Source organism: Piliocolobus tephrosceles, chromosome Y, assembly GCF_002776525.5.
Source record: "Piliocolobus tephrosceles isolate RC106 chromosome Y, ASM277652v3, whole genome shotgun sequence".
NCBI classification, from domain to species: Eukaryota; Metazoa; Chordata; class Mammalia; order Primates; family Cercopithecidae; genus Piliocolobus; species Piliocolobus tephrosceles.
In genome coordinates, this window is record NC_045456.1 from 10,835,365 (window position 1) to 10,848,654 (window position 13,290).

At 45.0% G+C, this 13,290-nt stretch overlaps 1 protein-coding gene across 2 annotated transcripts in view; it reads right to left on the reverse strand.

The window, feature by feature from the left end:
- PRPS2 (phosphoribosyl pyrophosphate synthetase 2) overlaps window positions 1–12,963 on the reverse strand; it is a 34,187-nt gene extending 21,224 nt beyond the window's left edge. Inside the window, exons 1-2 of one of the 2 annotated variants that reach the window (XM_023198955.1) lie at window positions 12,705–12,963; window positions 4,574–4,757 (exon numbers count right to left, since the gene is read on the reverse strand). In XM_023198955.1, coding sequence (XP_023054723.1) covers window positions 4,574–4,757; window positions 12,705–12,826 — 306 coding nt within the window. In that variant the 5' untranslated portion in view covers window positions 12,827–12,963. Of the gene's footprint in view, window positions 1–4,564; window positions 4,758–12,704 lie in introns of both variants that reach the window. The other variant, XM_023198954.1, reaches the window with a different exon arrangement.
- Window positions 12,964–13,290: the final 327 nt, after the last annotated feature.

The window sequence follows — 13,290 nt, forward strand, 5'->3', positions numbered from 1 at the left end:
AGTCCAGAGGCTATAGAGAGGGTGGCCCTGTGTCACTTGCCCAGGACAGTCTAAGCAGACACCTGTTTCCTAGCACAGTTATCCATAGAGCTCCCTTTACAATCTTGAAAGCATCCTGACCTAGATGATAAATGATATGTACTAGCTCAAAGCCCAAAGTGTCCTTAAACTATTTGTCTCTTAACACATCAGTGACTTCCTTTAAGGCCTCCTGGAGTGAGCTGAATGGTGGCCCCAAAAATATCAGAGCCGAATCCCTGGAATCTGTAAATGTTAGCTTTATTTGGAAAGAAGGTTTTTGCAGATGTGATGACATTGAGGATCCTGAGATGGCGAGATTCTCCTGGATTATTCAGGTGAGCCCTAGATGCTACCTCATGTATCCTTTAAAGAGAGACGCCAGGTGTGGTGGTCATGCTTTTAATCCTAACACTTTGGAAGGCCAAGGCAGGAGGATCTCTTGAGCCCAGGAATTCGAGACCAGCCTGGGCAACATAGTGAGACACGCCTCTACAAAAAGCAAAAAATATTAGCCAGGTGTGGTGGTGTGCACCTGTAGTCCCAGTTACTTGGGAGGCTGTGGTGGGAGGATCACTTGAGCCCAGAAGTTTGAGGCTGCAGTGAGCTAAGATTGTGCCACTGCACTTCAGCTTGGGTGACAAAGTGAGACTCTGTCTCTAAAAAGAAAATTGAAAATGTGAGAGTGAGCGAGAGATCTGATGGAGACAAAAGACAAGGCCATGCGCAGATTCCAGCAGAGATTAGAGTGATGTGGCCTCAAGGCTGGCAGTCACCAGGAGCTGGAAGAGGCAAGGAAGGAGGAGCGTCCCCTGAAGCCTCCAAAAGGAATATTCCTCGGCCAACACCTTGATGTTGGACTTCTGGCCTCTAGCACTTAAGAGAACATATTTCTGTTGTTTTAAGTCACCCAGTTTGTGGTAATTTGTTATAACAGTGCTAGGAAACTAATACACCCCACTGTGATTACTTCTTTCCTAGCTGTGTTCTCCAACGAGAAACCACACGACTTCCTAAGCCACTACACATACTGTCTCTCAAATGTTACCAGCGGCCCTGCTTATGTGTGGTTGATGATGAAAGACCTCTCTTCCATCCGCAGTTAAGCTCAGAAAGTCATGGAATTGTCTGACTGGGATAAAAAATTAAAAGCAGCTACAATGTTATTACCAAGAAACACACTTACAGCAAAGTGATTAAAGAAAGGGTAGAAGAAAGAAAATAAACATGTTTTCACAACGGGCCAAAATGGAAAACACATTTAACTGTCTAACATCAGGAAAACTGCTACTAGCTAGTTAGACAACACAGTTCCACAAAATGGTTAAAGCCGGCTAGGTACGGTGCCTCATGCCTGTAATCCCAGCACTTTGGGAGGCTGAGGTGGGCAGATCACTTGAGGCCAGGAGTTCGAGACCAGCCTGGCCCACATGGTGAAACCCGTCTCTACTAAAAATACAAAAAATTAGCCAGGCATCATGGCGTATGCTTCCCAGCTACTTGAGAGGCTGAGGCAGGAGAATCCTTAAACCTGGGAGGCAGAGGTTGCAGTGAGCCAAGATGGCGCCATTGCACTCCAGCCTGGGCAACAAGAGCGAAACTCCATCTCAAACAAAACAAAAAACAACAGTTACAGCCACTGCAGTTCCAGAAATCCACAGGACTCTTCTTGTTAGCGGTGGTTGGGAGCGCTACGCGCAACTAGGGTATGGAGGTTGGACTGCATCACACCTCCTACAATAGAAGGAGTGGCGAAAAAACAGTGCTAGTTTTTCCAACTCAAATAAGAAAACATTTTGAAAATACAACTTTGTAAAAAGAGGTCACCACAAATCAGATATGTGCTAACAAAAATGTAGAGCTTCCAATATTTTATCACTTAAAGAGGAACATGGGGTTACAAATCACCTAACAGTGGAGGAGGGCATGTATAATGATAAAAGGAGTAATTTTCTAAAGAAGTTACAATATATTCAATATCTCAGGGCCAAATACAAAATATGAAATCTATTGAGAATGAAAGAGCTTGATTAAAAATACAGCTACAGGCTGGGTGTGCTGGCTTACGCCTGTAATCCCAGCACTTTGGGAGGCCAAGGCAGGCAGATCACTTGAGGTCAGGGGTTTGAGACTAGCCTGGCCAGCATGGTGAAACCCTATCTCTACCAAAAATACAAAAATTAGCCAGGCGTGGTGGTGCACACCTGTAGTCCCAGTTACTCAGGAGGTTGAGGCAGGAGGATCGCTTGAGCCTGGGAGGCGGAGGTTGCAGTGAGCTGAGATTGTGCTACTGCACTTCAGCCTGGGCAACAGAGTGAGACTCTGTCTCAAAAACAAACAAACAAACAACAAAAAACCAGCTACAATGTGAGAATTTACTAAACCACAAGGAAGGAAGAAATAATGGCAGAAAGCTAGCTCTTCTATGACATGGACAAGGAGAAAGATGCTAAACAATCCTGTGGAAACATACAGATGGGAAGAATAGCTAGGACAACAGATTATACCAATGGGACAAAATTAGAAAATTGCAACTTAACAGCTAAAGATACACGTAAAACTCTAGAATCAAGTTTAAAATAAAAGGAGCTATACAAATAGCTAGTGGGAGGATATAGCTTCATAGCAGTGTATGTGACCTAAGATTTTGGCTGCCCAAGGTCAAGTTTAGATCATAAACACACACACACACACACACACACACACACACACACACACACAAAATCTATCAGTGGTCTAATACAGTGGTTGGCAAACTATGGACTATAGGCCAAATCCAGCTACCACCAGGCACCAGTCACTTGTTTTGGTACTGCTTGTGAGCTAATAATGGCTTTCACATGTTTAAATGGTTGAAAAAAATTCAAAATAATATTTCAAGGCATGTGAAAATAATATGAAATTCACATTTCAGTGTCCATAAATAAAGTTTTATTGGAACACAACCATACCCATTCATTTACATATTGTCTATTGCTCTTTTTGAAGTACAACCAGAGATGAGTAGTTGCAACAGAGACCATATAGCCATTTACAGATAAAGGATGTGGACCCTTCTAATTAGATTTTAGGTGAGAAATTAACTCATTGGCCATCTTCAAGTCAGGGAATGGAAACCATGACTTGAGGAGGCTGGGATTAAAATTCAGGGGGACTTTGGTATATGAATTCAAATTTATAAAGGGATTTTTTTCAAATATGAGGGGATCTTGTGTGCTGCTTCAGAAATCTGTGTTGTTTCAGAAATGACTTATGGAGATAAAAAGCAGCATATTGGGGAAAACTTTTCTTGCACTGAGTTACCAAATCAGAGAACAGCAGTGTGTCTTGCAAACTGGCAGGATTCTCTGAGCCCGGCTGAACATCTATCTATCCATAAATTATGGAACGGACAACAGCTGGGAATTGACCACTGTAGTAGGTCGAACAATATCCCCCCAAAACTCATGTCCACCCACAACTTCAGCATGTGCCCTCATTTTGGAAACAGGGTCTCTGCAAACATAACCAATGTAAAGATTAAGTTGAGTTCATTCTGGATTAGGTTAGGCCTGAAATCCAATGACAGTGTCCTTATAAGAAACAGAGAAGAGACACAGGGAAGAGGCCAGGTGAAGAGAGAGGCAGAGACCAGAGTGATGTAGCCACAGCCAAGGAATGCAAGGAGACACCAGAAGTTAGAAGAAGTGAGGAAGCATCCTCCCTTACAGACTTCAGAGGGAGCGTGCCGCTGTCCATTCCTTGATTTCACACTTCTGGGCCTCTGAAACTGTGAGGGAAAAATTTCTGCTCTTTTAAGCCATGCAGTTTGTGTAATTTCTTATGACAGCCCTAGAAAACTAATACAATCTCCTTCAAAGTTCTTCTCAATCTTCGATTTCTCTGTTGCTCTCAAAGGCAAAGACCAATCACATTTTCTTCCATTTTTTTCTAAAGACTCACAGAGCTTCCTCTGATGCTAATGTTGTGAAAAACATAATTCAATGATACTATTTCTATTCTTTTTAAAAGGTTAAAAAGAGGTCATGGGTTTTTTTGTTTTAATTAAACTTTTTATTTTGGGGGAATTGTAGATTGACATGCAGTTGTATAAAACAATGCAGAGATCCTGTGAACCTTTTACCTAGTTCCCTGTGGTAACCTCCTGTAAAACTATAACACAGTATCACAGCCAGGACCCTGAAATTGATACAATCCAGTGATCTGATTCAGATATGCTCCAGTTTGACTTGTACTTTTATGCGTGTGTGTGTGTGTGTGTGTGTATTTAGTTCTATCCACCAGCACAAAGACATACAACAATTTCATTATAACAAGGGCAATAATGGTATTTTAATACCTGCAAAAATATGCATTACCTGTTCATTTGAATATTAGCGTCAGGGTAGGTTCAAAGCCAAACCTTCAACAAACGAAATGAGGAAGCATATTTACTTGATCATCAAAGGAAAAAGCCAACATTTTCCAGATAATTCTAATCAAATGGATAAATGAGGAAAAACAACATTGACAGTGGCCCAGAACAGGTTTCTAGGGCAGGACACACCTCTCCTACCTTGTCCTTTTTATCTTGTCGGGCATATGGGAAACACGGGATCACAGCAGTCACCCTGGATGATGACGCGATCTTGCAGGCATTGATCATGATGAGGAGCTCCATCAGATTGTCGTTAATTTCCCCGCAGCCACTCTGGATGATGTAGACATCTTCTCCTCTCACACTTTCACCAATCTCCACGCTAGGAAAAGAAAACTGCCATCGGTTAATATTGAAGCATATTTGCATCTCGGGCATCCCTGAGACCACCCCCAGGTTTGATGATCACCAGGATGACTTATAGGACTCAGCCTAATAGTTACACTCATGGCTGTGATTTATTGCAGGGAAAGGACACAGAGCAAACTCAGCAAAGGGAAAAGGTGCATGGGGTGAAGATGGCGGAAACAGGGTGCAAGCTTCCGAGACTCCTTCCCAAGGGGAGTCAGAGGTAGAGCTTAATGCCCCAGTAGTGAGCTGTGACAACACGTGTGAAGGGCTCTCTACCAGGGAAGCTGCTTAGAGACTCAAGTCCCAGGGTTTGTATTGTGGGCTGGTCATATAAGCACCCTCTGCCTAGCACATACCAAAATGTCAGACTCACAGGCATTCAGCATGAACCACATTGTTTATCAATTGTTTAAGAGTTTATGCAGTGAGCCATTCTTACGGGGAAATGGTGGGTACCCTTGCAAAATCTAAGCTCCCAGAGGCCAGCCAAGGGCCAACCTTGCAAACAGGCCTAAGTCTCAGGCTTGCTATGTTAACTCTTTTCTGCAAAATACTATATTTAGTTTTAGTTTTTTATTAAAGTTATACAGTCATATTGCTTAAAAAATTCAAACCATTCTGTAAGACTTATAACAGAGAAAGTGCCCAGAGGCCACCAATTTCAACTCTTGATAGGGTTTTTAGATATTTTCCTTCAATTCTAGCTAATATGTGCGTATTGCTGTGTCTTGATTTTTCATTTTCGGCAAAGTGTATTGACTTCTCACTATGGAAGATGAGGATTGAACTATTTCCATTCAGTTCCATCACTTGCAATGCAAACGTCCCATCTCGCCATCATCCCAATATAGATCAGTATTCACATTAAAGATTGACTCTACGTTTTTAACTGCACAAATGCTGCTCAGAGCTCTGCCATGCAATAAACTTAAACAAATGTTTATATTTTCTTTTCATGCACATCTTTTCTTTTTATTTTCCCTGGAGGTCATTCTCTTTCCTTTTTATCTGCTAAGTTTTCTGAATCCTGAATCCAGATTCCACCCTAAACCCTTCACTAACAATCAAAATCTCCCAAGGTCAGAGGCCTCAAGTCCCATCTGCACTTCATCATCTTGCAGGCATCCCTCCCAGGGGTGGCAGGCCTGGGTTATCTCTCTGCCTGTGCACAGCTGCCATCCGGGGATTCCCTGCCCCCTCTCCTGCACTCCATTTGCCATTTTCTGTATCCTCTTTCTTGGTATATACTTCCTTGTTTTGCTAGTTGGCATCCTCACATAGCTTCTGGAGAAAGAGTAAATAGCAGCTAAGTTTTTGAAAATTGCATGTCTGGAAGTTTCTGTATTTCCAGGTACAGAATTCTGGATGTCCAACATGAGAGGGAGAGCCAGCTCATCCCTGGTATATTCCTTTGGTGAGAAGAAACAGAAAATAGTGCTGTGTGCTCAGGCACGTCCTTCGCAGAGCTCTTCGTCCAAACCAAGACGATGGTCAGCTCTGCTATGTTTTGAAAAGGGAAATTTCTTTCAATGATTGATATTATTTGGAACAATTTGAGCATAGCATGAATTTCGTGTTTTCTTATGCACAACCTCTTATCCCGAGACTGCAGAAAACTGCACTGTACCCAACTGAATGAAGCCACTTAGAAATACACAAACATACCCATGTACACACCTCGAGGACAACGAGCCACACTCATTTACATTTGGTGTCACAACTTTTCACGTCATTTCAGAGAACCCTAAACCTCAGGCATTTTTCAATGGAAAATCCCATCTCTGTCGTAGTATTTATGTAATTTTTTTTTTTCTCACTTTGTTGCCCAGGCTGGAGTGTAGTGGTGACATCTCAGCTCACTGTAACCTCTGCCTCCCGGATTTAAGTGATTCTCCTGCCTCAGCCTCCCGAGTAGCTGGGATTACAGGCACACACCACTACACCTGGCTAATTTTTGTATTTTTAGTAGAGACAGGTTTTGCCATGTTGGCCAGACTGGTTTCGAACACCTGACCTCAAGTAATCCGCCCACCTCAGCCTCCCAAAGTGCTGGGATTACAGACGTGAGCCAATGCACCCAACCAATATTTTTTGAACATGTAATACATGTCAGTGTTTCATCATTTTGATAGGATCCCTAATCCAAAATTCTGAAATCTGAAACTTTGAGTGTCGACATCATGCTCAAAGGAAATGGCCATTGGAACATTTTGTATTTTGGATTTTTGGAGATTTGGAATGCCCAACCAGTGAGTACAATAGAAATATTCCAAAATGCAAAAAATAAAAATAAAAATAAAAATTTAAAAATCTGAAATACTTGTTGTCCCAGGCATTTCTGATAAGGGATACTCAACCTGTATAACATTCCTATGATTTTTTAATGGGTCACTGAGGAAGTTTTTGAACGTTATGTCCCTAACCCCATTTTTCTCATACACCCTGTGGTTTTGGATTGCCTGATTTTGCATAGCGTGGTAATTTTTAGGAATACATATGTCACGTTACAGCAGAATTGTCTATAAATGTATTCATCCCAAAATGAAATATTTTAAAATTACAAATGAGGAACATGAATAATTATCCTTCTCCCTTCTCCTGCTATCAGATACTCAATACAATTGTTTTCTTAAAAGAGTCAAATAAGGTCGGGCGCAGTGGTTCACACCTGTAATCCCAGCACTTTGAGAGGCTGAGGTGGGCGGATTACCTGAGGTCTGGAGTTCTAGACCAGCCTGACTAACATGGAGAAACCCCATCTCTACTAAAAAATACAAAATTAGCCAGTGTGGTGGTGCATGCCTGTAATCCCAGCTACTCAGGAGGCTGAGGCAGGAGAATCACTTGACCCAGGAGGCGGAGGTTGCAGTGAGCCGGGATGGCACCATTACACTCCAGCCTGGGCAACAAAAGTGAAACTCCGTGTGAAAAAAAAAAAAAAAAAAAAAAAAAAGAGCCAATTACACCTAATGAAAATTTAAAAACAGGCTGGGCATGGTGGCTCATGCCCATAGTCCCAGCTACTTGAAAGACTGAGGCAAGGGGATTGTTTGAGCCCAGGAGTTCTAGTCCAGCCTGGGCAATGTAAGCAAGACCCCGTCTCTAAAAAAAATTTTAAAGGAAAATAAAAATAAAGTTTTTCAAGTTGACATGTTGTAAAAATTGTTTTGATAACATTCACACATCTTCTTGCATGCCTTCTACTACGAATGAAAATATGCCAACCTCACAGGATGAGAGGGACGGAAAGAGTTCTATGTGCTCCCTCCTATTTCAAGATCTAAGGAGCTAAATCTAACTGCTTTGTGACTATTACATCATCTATGAGATGAACTTAATTTGGAAATTGCTGTGGTTTAAATGTGTTCCCTAAAGTTCATGTGTTGAAAGCTTAATCCCCAGTATAGGAGTATTGACAGGTGAGACCTTTAAGAGGTGATCAGGTCATGAGGGCTCTGTCCTCACAAATGGATTAACGTCATCATTGCTACAGTGTGCTCATTATCTTGAGAATGGGTTTATTATATTAGCAAGTTTGGCCCTCTCTTGCTGTCTCTCAAGTGTGCTCTCTTGCCCTTCCACCCTTCTGCCATGGGATGATGCAGCAAGAATGCCTTTGCCAGACGCCAGCCCCTCAATATTGGACTTCCCAGCCTCCAGACCTGTGAGAAATAAATTTCTTTTGTTTATAAATTAGCCAGTCTCCGGTATTCTGTTATAGCAGCACAAAATGAACTACAGCAGAAATCAAGTACAGTATTCCATAGCTGGGAGGTCGACAAAACACAGCGCACAGGCCATTTTTCTATGGCCTGTGAGTTAAGAATGGCATGGTGGGCAGAATAATGGCCCCCTAAAGATGTCTACATCCTAATCCTTTGAATATGTGAGTTTATATGGCAAAGGGGAAATAAGTTTGCAGATGGCATTCAGGTTGCTCACCAGCTGACCTTAACATGGGGAAATTATCCTGGATTATTTAAATTGGCCCATTGTAATCACAGGGCCCTTAAAAATGCAAGAGGGAGACAGCAGAAGCAGGGTCAGAGCAACATTTTGTTGCTGACATTGAAGGTGGAAGAGGCCAATAGTGAAGGAATGTGGGCTACCTCTAGAAACTGGAAAAGGCACGGGAACAGATTCTCCCTTAGAGCTTCAGAAGAGAATGCAGCCCTGCTAACCTGTGACAGACATTACTGAGGCAAGGGGATTTACAGAACTGTAAGATACAGCAGCAACAGAGACTACGTGTGCTAGCACTGCCTAAAATATTTACGATTTGGCCCTTTACAGAAAAACTTTGCCAACTCCTGGTCTTATGACGTTTATCCCACAAGATTAGATTCTTTGGCCTGTTTTTCCTCAGGAACCTCAATTCTCATATGACTAGCAGTCCAGGGGAGGACAGAGAATATCATCACCATGGCAACTTTTCCCCTAAAGCTAGTCCTGCTTCTACTCAAAAAGATGATCATGACTACCTTTATTCTAGGTCTTTTAAAAAACTGTGGCCAGAGGCCAGGCGCGGTGGCTCAAGCCTGTAATCCCAGCACTTTGGGAGACGGGTGGATCACGAGGTCAGGAGATCGAGACCATCCTGGCTAACAGGTGAAACCCCATCTCTACTAAAAAAATACAAAAAACTAGCCGGGCGAGGTGGCAGGCGCCTGTAGTCCCAGCTACTCGGGAGGCTGAGCCAGGAGAATGGCGTGAACCCGGGAGGCGGAGTTTGGAGGGAGCTGAGATTCGGTCACTGCACTCCAGCCTGGGCGACAGAGCGAGACTCTGTCTCAAAAAAAAAAAAACAAAAAAACAAAAAAACAAAAAAACAAAAAAAAAACAAAAAAAACCAAAAAACTGTGGCCAGAAGGCAGCATCTATTTGCTGTTCCGCCAGAGGATCTTTATTGACCCCCAAATAAAAAGGCTGAAAAGCATCACTGACTCAACAATAAACTGGCATGGTAACTAAAAGATAGCCACAGACTCTTAACACTTTTCCCAGCAAGGAGCAGGGTCTAGTCTCCTGCTCTTGAATCTGGGAGGGCTCTGTACTTGCCCAACAGCATATGACAGAAGTTACGATACACCAACTTTCAAGCCCTGTCCTTAATGGACTGGTGGCTTCAACGTCCTGTCTTTTGGAACATGCGCTCTTAGAACCCAGCTTCCATGCTGTAAGGAAGCTCAAGCAGCCCCATGGAGAGGTCTACAGGAAGAGGAGCTGAGGTTCCTAACCAAGCTCCTGGGCAAAAGCTAGTAACAACTTTTGCTACCAGTTTTTACCAGTCATGTGAGCCATCTTCAAGAACCCTCCAGCCCCAGTTAGCCACCTCAGCTGTGACCATATGGGGCAAAAACAAGTTTTCTTCACTGAGCCCTTCCCAAATTGCAGATTTGTAAGCCAAATCAACAATTACTGTTTTAAGCCATTAAACTTTTTATTTATTACATGGTAACCGATAACCTCGTATAACTTTGTATAACCTAGTCTCACAGTATAGCTTAAGATTCTGCCAGCAGGTTAACTGACCAGGGTAAAATGTTACAACAGAGACATCTAGACACCTGCTGTCCTAAGATGTCACCATGGAATTTCCATGGTCTATAGTGAAGCTGGAGCAGACCTCTCCCTGCATATCTGAAATGATATAGGGATGAGAAGGTAAAATTAGAAGGCTCTATGTTCAGTTAAGTAGCGTATAAAAAATGCAAAATGGGAGGATTGATGGCCAGGAGATAGCAAACCAGATTTCTGATCCTAGTTCAGTGACAGATTCAAGAAGGGGCCCTTAAATGAACTGAAAGAATTTTGTCTTCCTTTTGCCCTTCAGTTTCTCCTCTCTACAATCACACAGTTAAAAGCTGGATTCCTAGCACAGTACCCAGTCCAGAGAGGGCTGTATATAAAAATTAAGCTCTGTACTTGTACAGTTCATGGAAAAGAGAAAAATCAGGCAGTGAACCTTTTATATTCTACATATTAAAAACATAAAATGTAGCTATATAGGCAATTCCCAAACTTCATGCTGAGTGGTTTTTGAGGGCCCCACGATTTCTAATTATCAAGTGATGGTTATAAAACACCAAAAACGAAATAAAAGTGAGTCTGCTTTATATTTGAACCAAATGTATAAACAATCATACCTCAATGTCTGAGTGAGTTTTGCCCAAGGGCACATGCGGTATTCTTAGGAGAAACTCAACACTGACTTAGCAGTGAACTGATCTAGATTAACCATGCTCCTTAGCAAAAGATCGTGCTGCACTGAGTACATGGAAGGGCAACATACTTGCTTTCAAAATTTACTTCATCAAGAAATTTCTCCTTTACTTATATGACGACACCTTCTGAACAAAAACTATTCTTCTTGTGTTCCTAAAGCGACTGAAACTTGAACAAGACTGGCAAAATATTGCAACACTCAAACCTAGCTCTATCCTTCTCCAGAGCCCTAGACCATCCTCTCAGACTTCTGCATTAAACACTGCAGAGTGGAATTCTTTAGCCAAAGTCCACCTGCCACTCAATCACAATGTTTCTTCACTTATATTATCATCGGAGCCATAACTGGAATTTGCCACCTGGAAGAAGTCACATAAGATTCACATATCCTAAAAAGCCGACTTGCCAAAAAATAGTACCTTTCCCATCAGTATTAACATAACTCCTCATTAAGAAATTTTTGTCTGACCCTAAGTCATCAAGATTTTCTCCTAGAAATTTTATAGTTCTAGATTTTACCTTTAGGTCTGTGATCCACTTCAAAGTTAATTTTTACAAATAGTGAAAAGTATGGATGGAATTTCATATTTTTTGGGCATATGGGTGTCCAACTGTTCCAGCACCATTTCTAGAAAATGCTGGTTAAATTGGATCTTTGCCAAAGATATAAAAATTATCAGTAACTGTGGACAGTTAACGGTACTAGATATTGGAGGAAGAAGGGGGAAAAATGAGACCAATTTGAAACGAGTCAAGGAGCTGTGTGGACTCAGGCAGGTGGACAAAGGAGTCCCCCAGGTCAGCTTCCGAGGATGGCCACCACCTGACCCACAGGCAGAGGCGACCTGGGCTTGAGAAATGGGTGTAAGTTACAGTCGAATCACAGCATTGTTGCTGTACACAGCAGAGTCCCAGAACAAGAAGGAAGCTGAAAGTCCATCGTCTTTGAAGCAGCAAGAGTAGTGGGAGCAGAGGGGAGCCCAGCACGTGCGCCCTGGGGTTCTCACAGTCTTTCAAACCTTGGCACAACTCCACGCTCTGGATAACGCAGTGGTCTGCGCTCTGGCTGCTCAGGAGAGTCAACTGGGAAGCTGTAAAATCGCTGATCCTCCGCCCGTTAGATCAAACCCTTGGGGGCAGGTCGGGGGAGGCAGCGTTCAGACCGTCCCCAGGTAAACCCACTGTGCAACCGGAGTTGGGGACGGGAGAAACCTTTAGTCGCACGCACTGGTCTGAGGTTCAGCTTTGCAGGGACGCGGAAACTGGGACCAGCCAACCCAGGACGTCCCTCCACCGCGCGCTGACCCGATGCGGTTCCCGCCCGCTTCGCCCACTCTCTCCCCGACGGTCTGTGACCGCCCAGACGTCTCCCTTCCGGGATGGGGACGCCAGGCCGGGCGGCGCCGCTGGGAGGCCGAGAGCGGCTCCGGACCGCGGGATCGCCGCGGTCCCAGGACCCGAGGCCCTGCCGCCGGGGGTACAGCCGGGACGCGCACCGGGACGCGCGGCGCCCCGCCTCGGCTTCTTCGCAGGCGATGGCGCGGGGGCGCGGAGGCCGCATTGCCACCGTCCCGCCCCGGAAGGGGGAGCGCGGCGGCCGCGGAGGTGGCCCGGGCAGGCGCCGGCCCCCAACCCGGCCCCGCAGCCGCGTGCCCAGCGCTCTCCCTAGCCCGGCCGCCGGCGTGGCCCCCACCTGGTCTCCTGGTTGCTGAACTTCTTGGTGACCACCTTGCCCAGCTCCAGGCCCAGACGGTCGGCCACGCGCTGGGACAGGTCCTGATGCGAGCTGCCGCTGAACAGCACGATGTTGGGCATGGTGGGGCGCGGGACTCCGAGGGGCGCGCGGCGGCAGAGGAGGTGGCGGAGGCGACAGCGACAGCGACGCGGGGGGCTGCTGCTGCGGGAGCGGGAAAGCGCGGCGGCTAGATGTAGGGAAGGGGAGGAGCGGAGGGGGAGGAGCCAGAGGAGGAGCTGGAGGGGGCCCAGAGGGAGGAAGAGCGGCCTTGGAGGGGGAGCTGGAAAGTGCCAGGGGGCGGGGGCACAGCCCTGGCAGCAGTTTTGGACGCCCTGGGTGGTCCTGAAGCCCGAAGGTGTCCTTGCTCCGCGAGAGAGCTCGGAGCCTCATTCTTGACCTTCCAGATCTGCCTCGCGGGGACAGCTAATGAACCGCGGATAGCTGGGCTCAGAGGGAGAGTTCGGGACGGGGCGGGGGGCTGGAGGGATCCCTCTAGGTGCTTCGCAGCCCGGAGCGACTTCCCACCCCTGAACACCGCAAATCC